The sequence below is a fragment of the Vespa mandarinia genome, chromosome 5 (genome assembly GCF_050613455.1).
Source record: "Vespa mandarinia isolate Hongniang chromosome 5, ASM5061345v1, whole genome shotgun sequence".
Classification (NCBI taxonomy): Eukaryota; Metazoa; Arthropoda; class Insecta; order Hymenoptera; family Vespidae; genus Vespa; species Vespa mandarinia.
This window is the reverse complement of record NC_140814.1, coordinates 8,606,116-8,628,328: the sequence shown is the minus strand read 5'-3', so window position 1 is coordinate 8,628,328 and position 22,213 is coordinate 8,606,116. Positions and strand designations below refer to the sequence as shown.

The window sequence follows — 22,213 nt, the reverse complement described above, 5'->3', positions numbered from 1 at the left end:
GTAGGTTGCCCTGTGGGAGTCCCCGAGGCTTTCTTATCCCTTCCTCAAGGCGAGGACCGAATGCGTGAGCGAGCTTCCTATCTCTCGCATACAAATATATTAAACCAGAAAAAGCAAGTAACCGAAAGATAATTCTCTATCTTTTTCTCTTTCTCTCTCCCTCTTTGTTCCTCTTTCTTTCTCTTTCTTTTTCTCCTTGTCTTTAAATGCTTATGTTTATGAACAATAGGTACCCATTTCTATTACATCGATCCTTTCGAAAGTAAATCTAATGATCAACAACGATCCTTTACAGAACACATATACACATTCGCGCGCATACATTTACGCATTGAATGGATAAGAGCGAGTTCGTCGGTAGCACACTCACGCACAAGCACCTTCCGATCCAAAGTTACGCTCACGTTGGAGTGGGGGTAAGGGTTGAGGGTGTCACGTGGTGTTTCGTCCGGGTTAAGTTAGGTTAGGGGTCCCCACTCCTTCCTCCGAGCGACCGCCTCCAGAGGCCCCGGGGGCCCACGACCGCAAACGCTGCTCTTCTCGGCCCTGAGAGGGAAAGAGAGATAGAGATAGAGAGAGAGAGAGAGAGAAAGAGAGAGAGAGAGAGAGAGAGAGAGAGAGAGAGAGAGAGAAAAGAGGAGAAGGAAGAGGAAGGACTGAGTGAGAGGGAGCTTCTAAGAGAGTGAGAGAGAAAGAGAAAGAGACGGAAAAAAAGGGAAAAACGAACCGAAAACCCACACCCGAGGCAGGGACTCGCGAGGGTCCTCTTCGTGCTCTCAGTTCAAACCGAGCTTCCTTGGATACCGGTACTTCCATTTGGAGATATCGGCGACGTTACAACGTGTCTCCTTTTTCTTTTCTACTATTTTTTTGTCCTTATCTTTCTTCATCTTCTTCTTCCTTTTATTTCTATATCCTTTTCTATCATCTTCCATAAATTTGTTCTCTTTTCATACCGATTTTTTTACCAGCTCATGTGCACCACTAAACAATATCGGCTCGATCGAAAAAACATTACGTATATATGTATATGTATATGTATATATATATATGTATATATATATATATGTATACATAGAGTTTCATTCGAGGATCAAAGAGCGACCACGTGCTTCGCTACACGGTGAATACCATTACCGATCGTGACCGGTACGAGTTCTCAGTAATACGATGCTGTAATCGTTTTGTCGCCTCGGTTTGCGAAAATAAAAAAAAAGACAGAAAAGGAGGAAGGGAGGGAAGAGTTTCGTTTGCTTTTTGTGAAGGTGACAACGAGAGACTCCAACGGATTTCGTCGAAGGATTCGTTTTGCAGAAATAAATAACAGTGAGAAATTCAAAGATCAAATGGTCGGCTATTGGTGAGTCGAATTTTTTCTTTCAAATTTACGTTTTTCTTACGTTAAGAACATGATGACATAGAAGAAGACTGACGAAACCTTTCTCGCATTTATCGAATATTTATCCTCGTATCGCGAGTGTGTTTACCTTTCCGAGATGAGATATCGATTTGCTCTGTGTGTTCGTCCGTACGTGTGTGCGTGCGTGTCTCGCATGATCTTGACAACGTAACAAAAAAGTATGTAAAAATCGTATTTTAAAATACTACGAGGCAAGATATTCGAGGTAACGAATAATTAATGGATAATTTGAAATAGATCGATGACGATCGAAAGACAATTTTGCGTCCTTTGTCTTGATCAATTGGCCAAAAAACCTCGACTAATCGCTTTCGCTCTCTATATACTTGAAATAACACTGTGAAATCGGGCTCCTCGAAGAAACTGTCATTCGTCGACCATCATCGTTAGTGTCCTTTATTTTGCTTTTATCCTTGATCCATTAAGCCGAAAAATATCATGGTTTATCGCGATCTACAACTTTAGCCGAACCTATCGATCTTGGCCTAAGGTTTCGACAGCTATCGAGACCAGTTATATTTGTTTTTTTTTTCTTTTTTTTTTTTTTTTTCTAAACTCGTGTTCCTGCGAGAAAGGTTTCTGAGAAAATTTACCAAAGACGTGCAATTTAGGACTCCCGTATATTTAATTCGATCGAAGATATAAATAGTAATACATAATGTTTAAATGTTATGATTGAAAATTAATTTCAATGATTAATTCGAAAGTATTCTTCGTCCTTCGGCATGAATCAGATACGAAATCCAAAGAAGGGAATGCCCTTGCCTTAATTAACGAAGATCGACAGCGACCACGACCCCCCTTTGCGATAAGCACGAGGAAGGAGAACTGCCATGGTCAAAAGTGACGGTGGTAAAGCCGAAGTAGAGAGTCGCGTTAAGTGGAACCGTATTATTTCTTCCTCTCTTGATAGCTATCCGACTCGTTAAGCACAAAATTAATTAGTCAAATTTTTCTACGTCGGGATTGGAATCTTTTCGAATAGGCATAGAATAAAATAGTTCGACGTGTGTAAAATTTTCCATCTATTTCTATACGATAAAAAATATAGAAAATATTATAAAGATACCGTGCATTGTAATATACTATGTTTACAAAATTGTAAACATTTTAAAAAGGATCTAAACGAAAGTTCGAATCTTTCACAAATTCTGAACTTTCCATCGTACGGTATATATACACATAGTTGTACAAAAGGTTTCGTTTCTACAATCGCCATATATCATGTTTGTTCCGATTCGTTGTTACTTTTCAAGGTAAAACGCAATAGCATGGACGATATGGTATTTCCCCCGTGTTGAGAGAAAACTAGGGGGTGAGAAAGTTTCGTTGACACCATCGGATCCGCTATGGCGATGAGTAAGAAAAAGATGGATATAGAAAAGAATAAAGAGAAAGAGAGGGGAGAGAGAGAGAGAGAGAGAGAGAGAGAGAGAGAAATGGGGTACTTGTAAGGCCCCATATACACATATACCAGCATACGCGTATATATCTTCTCTGAGGTATTTTCCAAGTCCATGGGGGGGAGCAACGTTCATGGAGAATAATGCCCTAATGGTCCCAGGATGGGATTATCTCAGGTCAGGTACCCTCAGGAAGGGAAGGAAAGCTTACCGAATCGAGTAGTAGTAATAGTAGTAGTCCTCAGAATGTTTCATCCCGTCCCACGGTTCGTGATCTAACAACAATGTGACCCGTAGGTTTTACCGAATAGGATTGCGCAAAAATCTATAGCTCTATATAGCTTTAGAATGTGTGGGAGGTTCTTTCATCCCCTTTTCCTTACCCAAACGATTTCTTTCGTATTTCAACTTAGGAAAAAATGAGACTACCTTTGACATCCAACTTACGTAGACTACTATAATAATATCAATGTACGTGTAATAGCATTTCCTGTTTTTTCTTATTCAAAAATCACGCTTATATCCTTCTTTTTTATTGATAATATTATTGAAAATAAGAAATGCGATTCAGAATTCTAGAAATATAGTAGGATGCTAACAATGGTAAATCAGTATACTTCATAATGATTCAACATTTTTCCTCTCTTTAAATCATATCTTTGGAATTCGATAATTCCATATACCATAAAACAGTATAAAAGATCTTTTTCGTACAATGGACTTCTCAACAGACAATAAATATGTAAAACCATTAAAATTTCAAGTAAAAGATTTTTCTTTTCAAGTTTTCTTAGGTTCATGAAGGTCTTAAAAATGATGTTTAGAAAGTAATAGTCCAACGTCCAATTCAACTAGAATCTACTCTAATGCCCGGTGTGTTTTCAAGATGAAACATACCTCATCCACTTTTTTTTTTACCGTCTATCACAATGATACCTATGCATATATATTCAACGAATATTTCCAACAGTTCCGGACGGGAATTTTGAGGAGTCCGGTCGAATCAAAGTAAAAGACGAAAGTCTGGTAGAAGCTAGTTATGCTCAGCAACCGTTGGATCAACGTACCCCAAGTCATTCCTCCATGGGCTGAACGCAATATTTTCTAAACAATAGAACTTACCGTTGAGGAAGAAGAGAGCGAGAGAGAGAATGTTCACAGGACGAAAGGTCCCGAATCAGGATACAGGAGGAACCGGTATTCCGAGGTAGGACCGTTGCTATGAGTCCTCCTGCTTCCTTCTGATGGATACGAGTAGGATAACGGACCAACACGTGGGGGTTGAACGTAAAGTAAAGATGCGAAAAGATGCATATGAATGCTCACGTAGGAACGTATAAGACCCACTCCCTTTTGTAGAGGAACGATTGTACCATTGTTAGGTAGTCGAAGAGACAGGTTTCATTTATGGTCACGTATGGTAATGACTCCGTAAGGAAAAGTAGGGAGAGATAAAAAGACAGGAACAGGCTCCCATGAGTCTCTCGCAAAGCACCCGAATGGGCAGAATGAGGAATCGTCCCGGGATACGCAATATAAATTTGCATATTTTCGGCCCGCATCCTTCGACGTCCCACGTGGGAATGCAGAGGAGAACACGAGTACAGGTTAATCCCGCTCTCGAGGAAAGTCGTGCTCGGAGTGACGATGCTTTAACGGTTTCTTTTCCATGAACGATAGCAACGGATTCAAAAGCGTTGACAAGCATGCTCCAAGTAAATCCTAACTACGAATCTCCATTTCGTGTTTTCCATATGATATGACATTAGTAACGTTGACAAAGTTTTAATTTATTGTCCGAGTATTGTTCTATATCAATTGGAAATAAAATCATACATTTAAAAGTTTAATAGGATGGATGGACATCGCTCTCAGTGAATGTCAAAAGAAATACTGTCGACCACGATATCTCTACACGACCATATCGCTAAAATTATTCGATCAACAATTCAAACAAGATCGGTAGATTACGCATCTCGTTTTTTACCATATTTCCTTCGTTTCAATGATCATGACAACGGTAGCCACGATATGGAATTTCGATTGCACGCGATGCATCCTGCATTTAAATAGTTATTTTTTTGCTACTTCGTTCGCAATAAACGACCAGTGAGGAAATGGATTCGACTGTGACCTTCGGTGCGTTTACACGACGGGTCGCAAGGGCACCCAAAACAGACCATAAACGGAACAATGAAATGTTTTGGTTGGCTGGCCGACCTTTTTCCTCTCTTTCTTCGGCAAAAACAGATTCCGAGGTATCAGGAGGAGGAAGCCCTTTGTCAACCTCGGTCAAAAAGAGACTCTGGTGAGTCTCGTTGTTGTCTCCATTGCTGTTATCTTTTTCTCTGTCGTCGTCATCAATGGTGGACAGTCAGTCCAGTGTCTAGAGAAGGACAATGGACCACCAGGACTGTGTTTTCATCCAAGATACGTACAATTAGCAACAATGCGGGAAACCCCCTGCCAGGCAGCAACATAGCCACCAAGCGAGAGCTCCTTCAACCCGCATAAATCCTTCACCATCGAGGATCTTTGCCAAATTCTCCCTTTTTCTCTTTTAAACTATCTCTCGTCATATCATACGATCAATTCTTTGTAAACACGCAAAACTCTTTTTCCTCCTTCTCGTTTTTCAGAAATTATAAAAATCAGATTATATCCTACGATCGTTTCCAAAGATTTGACAGTTTCATAATATTCCGAAGGTTTATAGTAATTGTTTGGAGATTTATTGAAAGTGAAATCAAATGGAAAAAAAAAGAAAAAGAAAAAAAATATTGAAATAAAAAATATTCACGTATAAATATTCTCGAAAAATTCACGGAAATTTAATCCAAAACGAGAATATCAAAAATGAAGTATCGATGCCCATCGAGGGAGAGACATATAGAACGTATTATTATATAAACTATGTAATGTAACTCGAGCACGCATGACAAGATACATAGGTATCTCGAGATTGATTTCATGAGGAGGGTATCGAGGTTCTCGGAGGATCGCGTTTTTGAGGCTGCTTTTCGAGTATGGTTAATGGCCCGCACGGTTAAGTGACTTTGCTCGGTTTTTTTTTTTTATTTTTGTGAAAAAGAAGGAAAGTAGAGAGAGAGAGAGAGAGAGAGAGAGAGAGAGAGAGAAGGAGAAAAAGGACCCTACGGACATGTGTTGCGAGCGGGAGTCATTTGAAAAAGAGAGAGGGGGAGGGAGAGAAAGACGGGGAGAAGGGAGGTGATCCTTCGTGTGTGGTCCTACCAGAGTCCTCGGTCAACGTGGAGCGTCGAGGTGTCGCCTTGTGTGTGGTATGCCATGGTGTCTTTACGTCGTACTATGCCCGTCCCACGTGAAGCAGTATAAGCGTCAAGGAGCTCAATTTCTTTTTCTCTTTTCTTTCCTTCCTTTTTTTTTTCTCTCTTCTTTCTCTTCCACGTGCAAACACCATGAGCAGAGCCTTCAGAACAAGAGACTACGTAAGGGATACCGCTTTCATGGTGGACCCCCCGAGGTCTCCCTAACTTTCCCACTTCCTCTTCGTTTCGCGAAAGATTCAACGATCCTTCTTCCTCACCCTTCTTCGAGGCTAATTTTCAAAGGGCCAACAACTCTCTTGGATATCACAAAGCTGTTTTTAATAGGTTCAACGTTATAGAACTCGATGTAAGTTGTTCTAAAGAAAGAGAAAGAGAGAGGGAAGATGGAGAAGAAAAGGATGTTACGTAGGTTGTAGAAAATCCTCAGAGAATGCGGTGAAACGATGTGGGAGGTCGAACGTTCCGTTCGAATCATTTGTCAATGCAGCGCAGTTTAACGATTCGTTTCACCGACACCAAAGTTCAACGGTGCTTCCATGGGTGTTGCCCTCTCTTTCTCTCTCTCTCTCTCTCTCTCTCTCTCTCTCTCTCTCTCTCTCTCTCTCTCTCTCTCTCTTTCTTTTTCTCCTTCGAGCTTCTCTCTTTCCATCTTTCAGCTTCTATTCATCCGAGATTCTCCTTCAACAGGACTAGAAAGCAACGGAGGAGTTTTTTATGCTCCCGCTCGAACGTTTTCTTTCTTCCATGCGACCAGTCCAAGGTGTGAAATGTGTGATTAATTATCGGTTTTCGTAGGCGGGTTGAGCTGCCTCGAAAGGTCACCCTGCCGTTCGTTCTCCCATATGGACGAATGATTGTTCGACCACTCCAAATTCAACATTCTTATAGATAATCGAAACTTTCTTGCACGTATGGGGTTGTTTCTTAAGTAGATACGTTTAATGAAAAAAAAAATATTTTCTTAAGAAATTCGAATAGAAATTTAGCATTTCTAATATCGAGTTTCAACTTTCTTATAAGTCTTATCTTATATAGTGATCGAATAAAAAAATTATCCAATTGTAATATAACTATAGATAGTAATATAACTAATAGACTAGGCAAATATCGGAAAATGTTCAGATGAATTTTATCTTTTTTTTTTTTTTTTTTCTTTCTATAAAATAACACTAGATATAGTATAGTATCATCCCCCAAATATACCACAGGTATATAGAAAATACCTCGTATAGTAGACTTTGGACATTTCTGAAGGTTGCAAGGCAAGCAAACAACGAGGAAAAGTCCGCAAATATTTTCTTTAGCGGCATTGCAAGTCGCATTCGTTTTATCAGAAAGGAAGGAAACGTGCGAAGGGTGGGTACACGTTGGTCAAAAGTCTGCTCTGGCTTTTCGAAGGATACATAGACCTAACCAATGAATACCAAATACTTTGTTTGACGACGAGACAGACGAAAAATATCGGGTTGGTCGTGCATTGATCTTGTTTATTTTTGACCTCACGTATAGTCGGCTAAACTCATCTCGCTAAAATTCTTTCCAAGGTGAAGATTCCACACTTTTCTCTTTCTGAGTGACTCAGGATCCATCTTTGATATATTTCGCATGACGAAAACTTGAAGGAATATCCATGGAGATGAAGTTGTTAAACGTTGAAGCAAGCGGTAAATATAACAGAAGCTCGATCGATTCTCGAACGATATTTGTTGCTCGTCGAAGAGACATCAAGATCAGCACATCATGCTGGAAGAGAGTTCAGTCTCGTAGTTACGGCGCCATGGGCCTATTAAAAATGATGCTTAAAGAACGAATTATGGAAATGAGCCGTCATACGAACGTTGGGTTCCCATATTACCGACGACTTAGTCCGTTCGCGTTGAAATTATAGGTTGCGTGAGCCTATCCTTTCTTCTTTTTCTTTCTCCTCCTTCTTCTCCACCAACTCCTTCTTCTTCACCTCATCCTCCTCCTCCTCATCATCTTCTTCTTCTTCTTCTTCTTCTTCTTCTAAGCTAAGAGGACCCCTCGGGGAGGAATACATTACGCTGATTTTCGGAATCAGAGATTAAAACCTCCCGTCTTGGGGCTCTTCTCTTCTTTTTCTTTTCTCGTCCACCCTTTTCTACTCTTCTTCTCTCTTACTCTTCTCTCCCCATGTTGTTCGAAGTTACACAAGCGCGTTTATAAAAGAGAATTCTTTGCTACTTTGCATTACAAAATAAGTTTGCGTTAAGGATGCCTGAAAATTACAATAATTATACTGGATCATTTCGTTGATTATCTTTAGCAATATTTTCAGTTAATGTAGCAATAAGAGTTAATGTGAGCAAGTTAACACCTATCGAAGGAACAAAGCATCAAAAAAGTATAATAATGATTTTCTTTTACATATTCCAAACGATCGATCTACTAAAATGTCAATAATAATAAATGGTATCGATGTTTACATACACTTTTGCTTGCAAACATTTATAAAACGTTGATATAAAGAGATTTAATAAAATAAGAATCTCTGCGATTTATAAAAAGAACAGGTAAGCGTGAAAACTTTTATTTACAGAAAATGTACAAACTTAATGGAAGAAGAATTGCTACGGGATAAAAAAAAAAAAGAAAAATTAAAATAACTATTAAACTTTTGTAAAAAGAAAAAAAAAAAAAGAAGGAGAAGAAAAAGAGGATAAAAAAAGGAAGTACGTCCGTCGGGACAAGGCGCGTCGTGAGAGTGATGCGGCATGCGCGGCACGCTGCTTATAAACTGGTCACGTGACCGCAGCGGATCGACGAATCAGCAGACGGTAGCGGCGTACTGTCCGCCGACGCGGGAAAGGTCTTAAGAGAAGGAGGAAAGAAGGATTGGAGATGAGGGAGGATAAGACGAAGGAGGAAAGAAGGAGAAGAAGAAGAAGAAGAAGATGAAGAAGGAGAAGAAAAGGAAGAGAGAGAGAGAGAGAGAGAAAGAAGATTAGAGAGACGAAAGTTCACTTCTTTCTCGGTAGCAAGGTTCGAGCGGCACAGAGGTAGAGGACCCCCGCCGTGCTCTCCTGCTGCGACCGGTAGCCATCCTCTGTCCCGTTCTTAATACGCGTCACACACACACACACACACACACACACACGCGCGCGCGTATACATAGATAGAAATACAGGAACGTAGAAAATAGTAAGAAAGAAAGTAGAAATGTATAATATTTAGGTATATATGTACGATGGCGAAGGAGTTACGCCATTATGGCATTAATATTCGAGGCTAAATGCAATTAATCAGGCTATAGTTTTAAAGAAAATAACGTCTTCGGACTATCATATGTAGTCATTCAGGTCGTTCCTTAAAGACGATCAATTAAATCCTAAGATCGTTCGATTTCAGTTCGTTCGTTTCTATACTTATGGTTTTCATCATTTCAATCCTGATAATACTTGACTAATGCATATATAAAGATATACATATATAAATAGAGATAATTAATTATGCATAGGAAAATATATTTACATGACTCATTTACGATCCATGCAAATAAAGTGGAGCTTTAAAATGTATCGATGATGTCCGAACGATGAAGTAAGTAAGTAAGAAGAATCATCGAGTCTCACGAGACGTTGCGTGCATCATCGATAGGCCTAAGGCTGTTAGCCGTTGCTGCTGATGCATGTTCTTGAAGATCGGTAGCGAAGAATTAATTTTACCTAGTCAGCACAATCGGTTGTTCCAAATGGAAGTTCATGTCGATAGATCTTGGAACAAAAGCGACGCTTTCTTAAATCTCCAATCGTCAAAAAGAAAGAACATAAAGTTGACAAAGTACGGAAACGTTCATTCTCACGACACTCGAAATTCGAAATCGCAGCTTTCTAGTAGATTCAAAGATCTTGAGAAGAGAGGAGAAAGAAGGGGGAAAAAAAAGAGCAGACACTCGTCGTTAGACCACCAACGGTGCAACCAAATAAAAAGTACACTGAGGACGGCAGCGAGCGCGGGAATTTCAACCCCCGCTGCGTGTACGAGAACGAGTAGAGAGAAAAGAGTGGAGGGAAAGGAGAAAGAAGGATCTTACGTGTACAACCCTTTTCTCAGGGTATTTTTATAATGAGAACCACATGCTAAGTGCCACGCGATCTATATATTTCTTTTCTCTTGTACGACATCAATGAAAAGAACTTCAACCGTGCGGTTTCGAGATCTCAATTTTCCTTCGACGCGGTATTTGAGAACAGAACAAGCATCACGATGATTTGCTTGAAATAAGAATAAAAAATTGTTTTGCGATGGAAACTCGATAAGTCGTCCATTGTTATCGATAACTAGAAGCAACATATGCTTATTTTCTAATTATCTTTAATATTATCGTATTTTAATTTCAAAATAAATTTAGAACAATTTTCCGTATGAAATATAATTCAAGCTTGTTTCAATTTATAAATACTTTCTAGTTGATTTAAAATCATCTAAGTTCATTTTAATCAACAAAATAAAAACTCGGAATTACGTTATTTGACAACAAGTGTTATATATTTCTATCAAAGTACTAATATTACAAGAGATGTTGCTAGTAGTTGAAAGTCTTACCATGGTTTACCAAAAAAATTTCATCTTTTTCCAAGTCGTTCCTCTCAGTGTCAATAGATAAGCTATAAAAGGTATAAGAGCTACCGAAACACCAAGAATCTTCTCTCTCTCTCTCTCTCTCTCTCTCTCTCTCTCTCTCTCTCTCTCTGTTCAGTCAAAAAATTCTCGACAAGTTACGAAGGGATATCACAGAATACTGGAATCAAATCTAAATGAACGATCTAAAGATGGTGGAAGAGAAGAGAAGTAAAACTTCTAGAAGAGAGAAAGCAAAAGAATGAGTGAGAGAAAAAAAGAGAAAGAATATGGCGCTATCTCTGTCAGATCTCAATCTAAAAACTCCGAACATATTTTCTCGAGTTTAGAGCCCGAGCAAGCCATCCAATTGGCTGTTGCTTTGTAGGATCTCCTTCTCCCACGCTCTCTATCTTTTTCCACCTTCTACTACTCTTCTCTCCCTCTCCCTCTCTCTCTCTTTCTCTTCCTCTCTGTTTCTTTGTATCCTTTCCTTGGACTCTCTTCTACCTGTTCGCCGCGATCCTCGAGATCAAAGAACGCCGACAACGGCAGTTCGGTCCGTGGGGTGTCATGCGAGATGAAGGGTGGGAACCGGAGAGAGGAGAGAATCTAAAGAAAAGAACGAGAGAGAGAGAGAGAGAGAGAGAGAGAGAGAGAGAGAAGGTAGAAACGGTGTACCATATTCATTAATACGTTCAGGTAAAGACGTTGGGGGTACACTCACTTTTTTACTGAACCCAGATAAATAATGAACATCTTTTCGTGGCTCACATCTTTAATTAGTATTTTTTAATCATCCCTTTATTACTATGGGCACCAATGTGAGATAAAATCTATCACGGGAATGATTTTACGATCGATTATGAAAAATCGAATTAGTTAGTGAGAGGGGTCCATAAGGTTCGCGAAAGAGATTCTTAATCGTTTTTTATTCTTTTGTTACTTTTTTTTCATCTTTTAAATCGAGATCGTAAAGATACGATCGTTTACGGGAAAGGCAGGGTTACACGCATCATGTCTCCAGATCATATCCCAAGTTCAGATCTAGAGACAAAGGCGTTCGCGTTCCTCGAGCCATCCTCCATTTATTAACGTCTATCTGTCGTCTGGCATCTGCCGTGTCGTCGTAAAAAAATCTCACCCCTTCTCTCTTCTACTTTTGTCTTTTTTTCTTTTCTTTTCTTTTTATTTTTTTTTTTTTTTTTTTTCCATTCGACAGCCAACTACTCATGGATAATTGTGACTCGATTTTCATTCTTCGAATTTAACGAGCGTGTTTTCGCATGTAGTTATAATCTTGAGTGATACAAAAAAAAGGAAAGAAAAAAAGGTTATCCACTTTGTTACATAATTCGAATAATTCTTATAAGCATTCAGGATAACGACGAATTACAGATGTAGAAATCATATGATAATTTCGAAGAAGAAGAAAAGAAATAAAAAGAAAAAAAAAAAAAAAAGAAGAGAAAACGGAGGTCGTTAAATTCATGTTTACCCAGTTATCTCATTTGGGCTAATGCAAGACGACCCCCCCGATGGTGTTATCGAAGTGTTATAGCGATAACTCCATGATATATTCTTTTCGAAAAATGATCGCGGTGCTTCTGACAAACATTCTCTCTTCTCGTGCGTAAACATCTTTTTCTTTTTTATGCTCTTAACGGTCTTGAATTCGCCACGGCTTCGCCGAGGGCGTTACCATCATGACGTTCGATTACAAATGGCAAAACCTTTAAATATCATTAACAACAATTAAACGATATAATTCCTTAATGAATTCAATAAAATTTTACTAGAAAACTTGAGAATCACTGAGAATGATAGCAACAGGTGTATCTTGATTACCTGTCGTTCCGCCTTGTTTACCACGTTGCGTTGGTAGATCGAACGAACGAACGAACGAACGAACGAACGAGTCAACGAGATTAGATTGTCGCTTACTCGTTAGCACTCCGAATAAGAAGTCGTAAAAGTACGATATTTTTGTCTGTGATATCGTTCGATCTCGCTCGATTAATTCGAAAGTATAAAGATTTGATCGATAAATTTCTCCATAAGAGTGTACTTCTGTACACATTATAATACATATGTACACGTATATATATATATTATATAATAAACATATATATTTTATATGTATATATATATATATATATATAAATATATATGATTATATATAGTATGTATTTCTGTGTGCGTGTTTGCATACGTATGTAAGATAGCTGCGATTTATGCAAAGTATGTCACAGACGTAAAACAAATACGAACAACATACGTATGTACAAAAAAAATATACGTTGTTATCTATGAAAAATATACATATATTGTACGTTACTGTGGTTTCCTTCTCTTTCGATCTGCTCGATTCGCTGATCTAGAAATAATCTATCGAGCAAAGTGCATTACGTAGGAAAGATTTTTCATTCTTATTCATCTTTTCTCCATCATTTTACGAAGGAATTCCACATATTTATTACCAAAAGACCTTATTTGAATCTCAATATGATTAGATATTAAAGATTTTACAAATATTACTCTTACTATTAGAAAAAAGAAAAATTGTTCCATCATTTGTCCCTGATAACCGAATAAAAATATATACATCATGATGTACATAAAATAAGTATAAAAAGAAATTTATTATTAAGTATTTCGACGTTTGAAAAGAAAAATAATTATCTTGTGACCAAATTATTCTGCTATGTTAACTCGTCTAATAAAAAGATAAACAGAATTATTAGAGAAAGAAAGACAGCTAATTATATTTTGATCGAGCAGACGTCGTGCGAACTTAGAAAAGAATTTCGATGGAGAAGATCGAATGGGAGGTAACTGGAATGGTCGTCGCGCATCTTTGACGTCTTCAAATGTCTTCCAGCACAACTATCTATTTCTCTATTTCTCTCTCTCTCTCTCTCTCTCTCTTCCAATTAACGTAGTCTTACTCACGATCGAACATAGACGTTTGTACCTAACAGTCGTAACGTTCGAATGGACGACCGATCACTGTTTGTTGACTTTTACGAAGCCGAGAAGCAATGTGTCACGCGACAGCTTCGTGTGCCTTCGAAGCAAGTGAATAATTTCAAGGACACTGTTCTTGGACCACTTCAGATACAAATAACTTTCGTTCTCTTTACTGAGAGGCAAAGTGAATCAATTGATGCACACTGTTATTTTATTTTTTCTATCTTTCTTCCTTATTCAGAGAAATTAATATCGATAAACGCCGGTGTCGATATCACAATATATCGATACGATCGTATTTGAATCGAGACAGATCGATCATCGAATGAATATTTTTTCTTTCGCGATAAAAATGAGGATTATCATGTTTCTAAATAAATTGACATTTATGAAAACAAAATATAACACAAAAAATAGATCCGATATAGATAAGACGATTCTCCAGTTGTGATATCAATCTCGTCGACAAAATTTCGAAAGATCTCTAACGCATTCTTGCGGCTAATGGTTCGTAAATAATACGAATCGTATTACGTAATGATTCTCTTTTATGAATTTTTCCTCGAATAGAGAGAAATCGATAGCGATAAAATTCGATAGAATACATGAGAGGTCGAGATCGTGCGAATTTTCAAAATTCTTTGCGTGACCTTTGCTCTTTTCTCATCCTTTATAAATATATTCTAAAATTGATGAAGAATAACGAGCAAAATCTCATTTCCAATATTTACTCTTCTTTGCGTAAGTTAATATCGAGAATTGCAGCTTGGCGTAGACTTTTTCTTTCAAAAATGAATTAATTTGCTATAAAACTTGCTTTTCTTTTTCACGAAGCGATAAGAAGAAATGAGATAAAAATAAAATAAAACGAACACGTTCGAGTTTTCCCGAAGGTTTTTCGATTTTCGTCTTCCTGAATAAAATACGAAAATGCGAGGCCTTGAAGATCGAGACTCTGTCTCAGGGACAAAGCCGTAGGGCAAATTGCGTGCTCCTTTTCAAGATATCGTCGATCTTCGTAAAACGTATTCGTTATCGTATGAATACAAAAGTACAACGGAATGATAGCGGACGAGCAACAAACAGAACTTTGCTCCTTCTCTCTCTCTCTCTCTCTCTCGTTCGCTCATATCATTGGGACGTTGAAGAAGGAAGGATGGAAAGAAAAGGGAAGAGTAGGGATGCAAAGAAATTTGTGATGGATCGTGATACCGTGTGGGAGATGAGAGAGAGAGAGAGAGAGAGAGAGTGAACGTAACATCTCCTTTTCTCAGAAAAAACCTTTATTTATAATTGCTGGGAGCAATCGAGACGTCGATCCTCCCAGGAGCATCGCGAATCCCTACAGACTGATTTATAAATTACCATTATTACTTGCTTCCAGGCAAAACTCCGTAGAACATAGGACCTCGAGAGCCTCCAAGAGGTCGTAACCTCGATCTACTCTCGTAACGTCTTTCCAAACACACGTCGGACCGATTTATCGCATGGACCCGTCGAACCGGTCCTACTGCTACTCTTACATACTAATCGCAATGATATCGTTGTTCTGTTCTAAAAATAACAACTCAATGATAATAATGATAAGTTCAATTACATATAAGTTAAAATTTATGTGCTCGTCGTTCTATTCGTTCTTATCCTATCGATAGACACCTCGCACTTCAGAGAAAACTGATTTGTCAAAATCAGTTTTCCCCCTTGTCCCAATTAAAGCTATCAGGGTTTCAAGTGTATCACGGATTAACGGCGGTATGACTCCATTCGAAATTTCGATAAAATCGTTTTGCTCGAGCTAAAGAAAATAACAATTGTTCTCTGTTGATAGAAGATATTTGTTAGGAGACGATAAGTGTTTAGGATCATAATCTCGATCCGAGAAAAAAATTCAACGAGAACGGTCTATCTTAGGTCATTCTCATTCATCAGCAAGTTTCTTCAAGACGATCGAATTTGGATCGACCTCTAATGAAAGATCGGCACGATCGGTCTCGTCCATGCGAGGCGTCGGACACCGTCTCGTCTCAGCCGAGACGTCTATGAGTTCACGATACCAGCTGTCTCTTTCTTTTCTCAAGCGAGCCTGTGTTATCGTTCGTCGCCGAGGGAGCGAGGCAGAAAGTGGGGGCGTCAAAGACGATAGCTAGCCGATATATAAAGCTTCTTCGGTTCTCCGATGGCATCAGTTTTCATACATTCTCCGTATACGACGCGTTAAAATTATTTTCATAAAAGGATCGCTCCGTTTCTACGTACGCTCGATCGAATGAAAAAATATGTGCGATAAGAGCTGCAAGATATCGAACGATTGTATTTAAACGTCTCAGTCGTTTTCTCGGACGAAGAAAGACAAGAGAATAACGATCAAATATAAATAGTGAAAATAAAAAGATGAAAGTCTCGCTGTTTTAGCACCGATTGGATTCGGTGAACCCGATCGAATATCTTTATAATCTTATTTAATTAAACGAAAAGCGAGATAAAAGAGGAATCACGTGTATAGGTCGAAATATCATCAATCGGTCGAAAATATCGTCGAATATATTCGCTTATTAACGAGACGAGAATATTCGCGCGAGTGCCACGGCCACGTCTAACCGATCGACCGTCAGCCTCCAGCATCGTTATGTTCTCGATCGAATACAGCAAACAATTCCTGAGCTACCGTATACTCAAGTCGAACCGGTTCAAATACATCTGACGATACGGACTCGGACTAAGTGCTAAAAAAAGGGGGTTGCGAAGGGCTGAGAAAGAGTGGCGAGTGCGTGTGTTTTATGTATTTTATGCCGGCAACGACTTTGCGTTCCTACGGTCAGCTCAGAAATCAAGGATACAGGATTCAAGGGTTCTCGATAATCAACAAGACCTGGAAAGTCTTGTAATCTTCGCGTTCGATGGAAGTATACGACTTCCTCGACGATTAGACCGTAGGACATAAGCAAGCAATTCCCTTGGCGTAGATTCGAGACAAATTTTTCGAAGGAACGAGGAATAATATCGATCTATTAGCTCGTCGAAGGAGAATGCTTCGTAATTTGTCTTGAAACGAAAAGAGGAAAGGATTGCAGGCTGGTACTTACTTTCCAGGTACCATCTCATTTAGGATTAAATCTTGTACATTAAAGCTAGCTCAGGTTTTTGCCCTTAGTTGGATCGGAATTAAAGTTAGGAAAAAGAAAGAGAAAGAGGAATACTAAGTTGGATTTTTTACCGAAGGACAAGCATCCGAAAGAGATCTTCGATCGAAGCAGCAATTAAAACCGAAATCTGCACGTCTTTGGTAGACCCGACGAGGTTCTTCTTTAAAAGGCAGCAAAGGGGAAAAGGGGGAAAGGGAAAAAAAAAGAAAAAAATGATCGTTTACGTTCCGGGCAGAATGCCAAGCCACGTTGGTCCCTACGGTGCCGCTCGTTATCCTGGCACCCTGCTAGGAGCGATCCCGGGTTTTTACAACCCGGTTTCCGGTTACTCCAACTCGAGCTACTACGGGGGCTTGGGCCAGCAACACCAGCAACACCAGCAACATCATCACCAGCTCCAACAGCAACGCCAAGGATCGCTAGACCTTCCGGTTTGGCCTCGAAGGATGCCGGCCGAGGAGGAACTGGGAAACTCTCCGAGCGTCGCTCTGGTCGGCCTCGGTGTATCCTCTCCCGCTGGACTCGGAAACGGAGGACCGCCGAGTCCTGCTCACAGCGACTCCGACGCTTCCAGTTCCAGTCTCGAGCTAGGTTCCGTTCGGAGGGGTGAAAATGCCCAACTCAAATGCAGGTGAGAACATTATCAATGCTCATTATCTATACCTCAATGAAATTGCCTATGAAATATTTCTTTTTATAGCGAAATTAACGAATAAGACGATGACACGTTATCGTAGATTAAACGATAACATATACATATATATACATTTTTCATACGATTAATTTCTCTTGAAACAATTTCTCTAATATACAATATTATAATTTTTAGGTTAGGACGTATTGATAAATCATTCAATATGTTGAATTACAGATGCGAATTATTCCTTGCCGAATTTATCTTTCTTCAGCATATATATAAAACGCAATTACTAATATAACTCCAAAAAATCGGTGTTGCTAGAAATAAAAGGAAAAAGAAAACAAGAAAAATACCGAAGACATTCGAAACATTCGCTCGGCTTAATTTAATGACTTTAAGAATTAAAGAATTATTAGCTTTCCGTAATATTTCCTGATACTTGGTGATAGCATTTTATCTAAAGTCGCCCCTCTCATAAGTCGTTCTCTCTTCGAAACATTATCTGAAGACATTTCTGTTTTTTTTTTTTTTCACATCTTTTCAAGTAGCTTAAAGATTATGCATACCCCTTATCGCGTAAAAACAAATGTTCTAATCTCGGTAGAAGCCTCTTTTTACCTCTCTTATCCTTCTTCTACGCACACACTTTATGACGATAATGGCAGAATGACAAACGTTATATTCTCGCGCCATCTGTGAGTTTGCGTTTTATCTGTAAACATCGAGTTTATTGCACTTTCCAAAGGATTGACAAAAAAATATCGCGTTCTTGCAAGTTGCTCTTCGATCAGTAAAAATGGTTCGATTGTTCTACGTACGTGATATATCAACTCGAATATTATTGAAAAATGAGGAGGACATTTTAACTTCTTTATCTAACCGTCGTTCCTGCTCTCTCTCTCTCTCTCTCTCTCTCTCTCTCTCTCTCTCTCTCTCTCTCTCTCTTGCTTTCGAAACGACATTTTCATTTATCTCACTCGTAACTCTAGCGCACATACGCACGTGTCCATGTATAAAATATACATGTGCGACGCGTCATATTCCGGTTGCAACTAGTTTACTGTATCTTCAGAGTTGGATGATATCAAAGATCCCTCGGAGTATATTCTAAGCAGATTTGAAAAGATTCTCACTCCTAGTCTCCGAGTTCGATGACTGTAAAACTTGGAAAGCAAAACGTTTTGTCTAGACGAGTTTTGTTTTCATGTGTAAATACGAACACAAGGTGAAAGAATTAAAAGAAAAGGAAAACAGAACGATACTTAGCAAGTTTCGAATTTTTTTTTTCTTCAAATTTCACGATCGCATTCAATACGTTGGAAAATACGTTCGTATAAAATAATTTCTAATGAATATATTAGGGAAAATTCTAGAAAAACGCGGCAAGTATCAAGGGAAAAAACTTGTATCATCATTTCAATATGAATTAATTTCGCGATTATTATTTCATTTTAATTATTATTTTCATTAATCAATATTCGTACAACTTAGAAAAATATCGTGAAAGATCTTACGTCAGCGTGAAAAAATGGATGATGCTCTCTTGATAGAATAATGAAAATGATTAGCAGCATGAACGTGTGACGTCTGACTTATGTACATATTTCTTTATGATTTAACGTACGAATAAAAGCAAAACGTAAAATCCTATGATCATTTAAAAATAATAAAAGGAAAGAATATTCTTTAAAAATAATCTTTTTAAATGCACATGGATGCATTTAATGCTATCTATGAAATTTCAGCGAATCTATCTGCCATCGATAAAAGATTTTGAAATAGGATGAACTTACGTAAATTTCTATCGAAGGAAAGTTTTTCCGCCGTACCTGGCACGCGGACCATTACGTAAAAACTTCAAAGTCTTATCGTCGGGAACAGAGATGCTATCGCTCTATTGTAAATTAAAAGATACAGATGGATTTGCGTCAATGACGATTCGATCAAGTCAGAGGATATCTCTCATAAGAGAGATCGTTCTGAGAGGGAGGGTGGAATCGTTCCAACTTGTAAAGAGAATCGTTCAACATATCGATTTCAAAGAATTCTTTACTAGTAACACACAAAAATCCTAATCCATCTTCTTCTTCTCTCGATCGCCAACGTAAGAATATTTTCCTTGAAGGCATCTTGATCTACGACCCCCTGCTGCATGTATCCGATTAACGGAATACGAAGTCAGTGGACTGCGAGAGAAAAAGAGATAAAAACTTAGGACGACCAACAGATAAACTAGTGTCAAATGACGCCAATCGCAAAGTGGTCGGAATTGATATCAATTGTCCGTACGATTCGTGGCGGATATTTATGACGCAAATCGTACGACGATAATTTCGACGTACGTACATCCAAGCCCAATCTATGCGTATTTATATTACATCCGATCATCCCGGTGTCGTCCTTATATATACACATACTTTGTTAAGGCGCAAAGAAATACAAATGATGCATAATGATTTCGACTTTTGCTTCCTCGGAGACGCGAGTTATATATATATATATATATATATATATATATATATATATATATATATATATATATATATATATATGTAATTACGATCGAAACAAATGCGTGTTTCTATTCTTGCAAAATTGTGTCTTTAAAAGGTCGAGTCATTGATAAGTCGAGCTCGTGAAAGTAAGATTACTCATTCATTCAGAGAAAATAATCGTATGATATCGCATAAGAATAGATAAAAGATATATAAATCCATATGTTAGGAAATAATGGGCAACAAAGATGGGATTTTTCTTACAGATGGCAAAATTGTGGCAGATGGTTTACGTCATTGGAACAGCTTGCTGGACATGTCGCGAGACTGCATGCAGCGCCTGGTGCTCGAGGATTGTTTTACTGCGGATGGGAAGGATGTGCGAGAGGTGAACGTGGATTTAATGCCAGGTAAGGAAATTTTTTTCCAACTGCGAATTAATTGGCCATTAAGGAAGAAAATATCATTGTTTATTCTTTCTGATCAGGTACAAGATGTTGGTCCACGTCCGTACGCATACGAACGAGAAGCCACATCATTGTTTCCAATGCGACAAGAGCTTCAGCAGGGCGGAGAACCTAAAGATTCATGCTAGATCCCATACTGGTGAACGACCGTACGTATGTCCTGTCGAAGGTTGCAATAAGGCCTATTCTAATTCCTCGGACAGATTCAAACATACCAGAACCCATGCCGTTGATAAACCGTACTGTTGTAAAGTCCCGGGATGTCCGAAAAGGTACACGGATCCTTCGTCCCTGAGAAAGCATGTGAAAACTTACAGGCACTACGTGAACAACAATGATAAAGTGCAGGAGAAGAATTTCGATGAAAATAGTTTACAGGATAAAACGAGATTCGACGCTACGTCACCTGAAAAACAAAGCAGTACCACCCATTCCGAGTCTGACAAGAAAGACTCCAGTATCGAAAGCAGCAACACCTCTTGCTCGAGCCCAAAGGCGAGCAATAGCTTCGAGGAGCAGAAAAATTTTGTCGAATGGAACAATATGTACAATTTGCAAGATCAACGGAAGGAACAGGAATTGGTGCAAAATTCATACGGACAGGAAGTAAAAATTTATTCCAAGATTTATGACGACAGTTACATAATACCGGATAGAATTCAAGTGAATCCGATCTACGGAAATACGGCTGGTAATACGATTATAAAGGGATCCGTGATGTCCCCTCGTACCAGTCCAGGACACGTTCCAGACGCATTGCCAATAAGAATCGGAATGCAATCGACACCGATCAAAGCCGAAGAAACCATCGAATGTCAAAGTAAAATAAGTACCGTTGATTATAGAAATATCGATTCCATCGTGAACAGTGCACCCTGCAAGAAGGAGAGCAATTCAATCGTCGGTTGCGATACTATAAGAAACTCTGTGATAAAGCGGGCCGAAGACGTTAAGATGGAAGTGATCGAGCAAAAGGTAACGAAGGAGGAGATCAAAAAAGACATGGTGGAGTGCTGCTGCCATCACAAATGTTGCGTTCATAACAACGACAATATTTTAGAAAAAACCAAAATACTTTCGGATCTTATTCTCAAATCGCAGAATCCTCTCTTTCGACATCTTCTTGGTTCGGTGGATCTGCAATATGGTTTGCAAAATATGTGGAGCAATATCATCGACAATACCAATACCTGCGGGCAAGATCTTAGAGTCAAAAATGAGAATATCACCGAAATAGAACAAGATCTTCCATTGGACCTAACAGTCAACAAGTAATGGTGTATCTAAAGGAAATTTTTACAAAAAATATCAAAAGACTTATCTTAATTTCTGCCTTAATAGGCCCATCAAATTGCAACGTATATATGTATGTGTATTCCCAAGTGTTAATCCATTTGCAATTGATCAATATCGAAAGACAATTTTGGTAGACGAAAAATGTACTTTGTCTCAAATTATAATATTACGATACTATATAAAAATTAAGTATTGACAATTTTCACCGTATAATCCGGCGTCTATGCGCTATTAATTGTGTGTGCATAATATCAATAAGATTTTCTGTACAATTCAAAATCAAATGTCGATACACTATTACGATGTTTTATATTAAAAGGACATACATATGTAATATATGTAAATAGAAAAAATATATATACATATAAAAATATTATTATATCTGTACGGATGTTCGTACAAGCGGTCGGTCCACCTGAATATTTCTAAAAGGGAAACGTAATTTCCCAATTCGGAAAGCGCGTTCGACTATAGAAAAATATTGAATAAA

The 22,213-nt window shown here is 38.5% G+C and overlaps 1 protein-coding gene across 3 annotated transcripts; it reads left to right on the top strand.

Annotated features, from left to right (window-relative positions):
* Positions 1-1,126: 1,126 nt before the first annotated feature.
* Positions 1,127-22,184, top strand: LOC118448449 (uncharacterized). Of its 3 annotated transcripts, none has more exons than XM_035881720.2 (4): positions 1,127-1,360; positions 17,061-17,456; positions 20,227-20,370; positions 20,448-22,184. In XM_035881720.2, exons 2-4 carry the CDS (start codon positions 17,062-17,064, stop codon positions 21,700-21,702), a joined length of 1,794 nt encoding a protein of 597 aa, XP_035737613.1. In that variant the 5' UTR covers positions 1,127-1,360; position 17,061; the 3' UTR covers positions 21,703-22,184. The 3 variants fall into 3 exon arrangements, with proteins under 3 accessions (XP_035737613.1, XP_035737612.1, XP_035737611.1); XM_035881719.2 differs by lacking the exon at positions 1,127-1,360 and adding an exon at positions 15,857-16,772 and having other exon boundaries at positions 16,902-17,456; positions 20,448-22,183; XM_035881718.2 differs by lacking the exon at positions 1,127-1,360 and having other exon boundaries at positions 15,857-17,456; positions 20,448-22,183.
* The last annotated feature ends 29 nt before the right edge of the window (positions 22,185-22,213 follow it).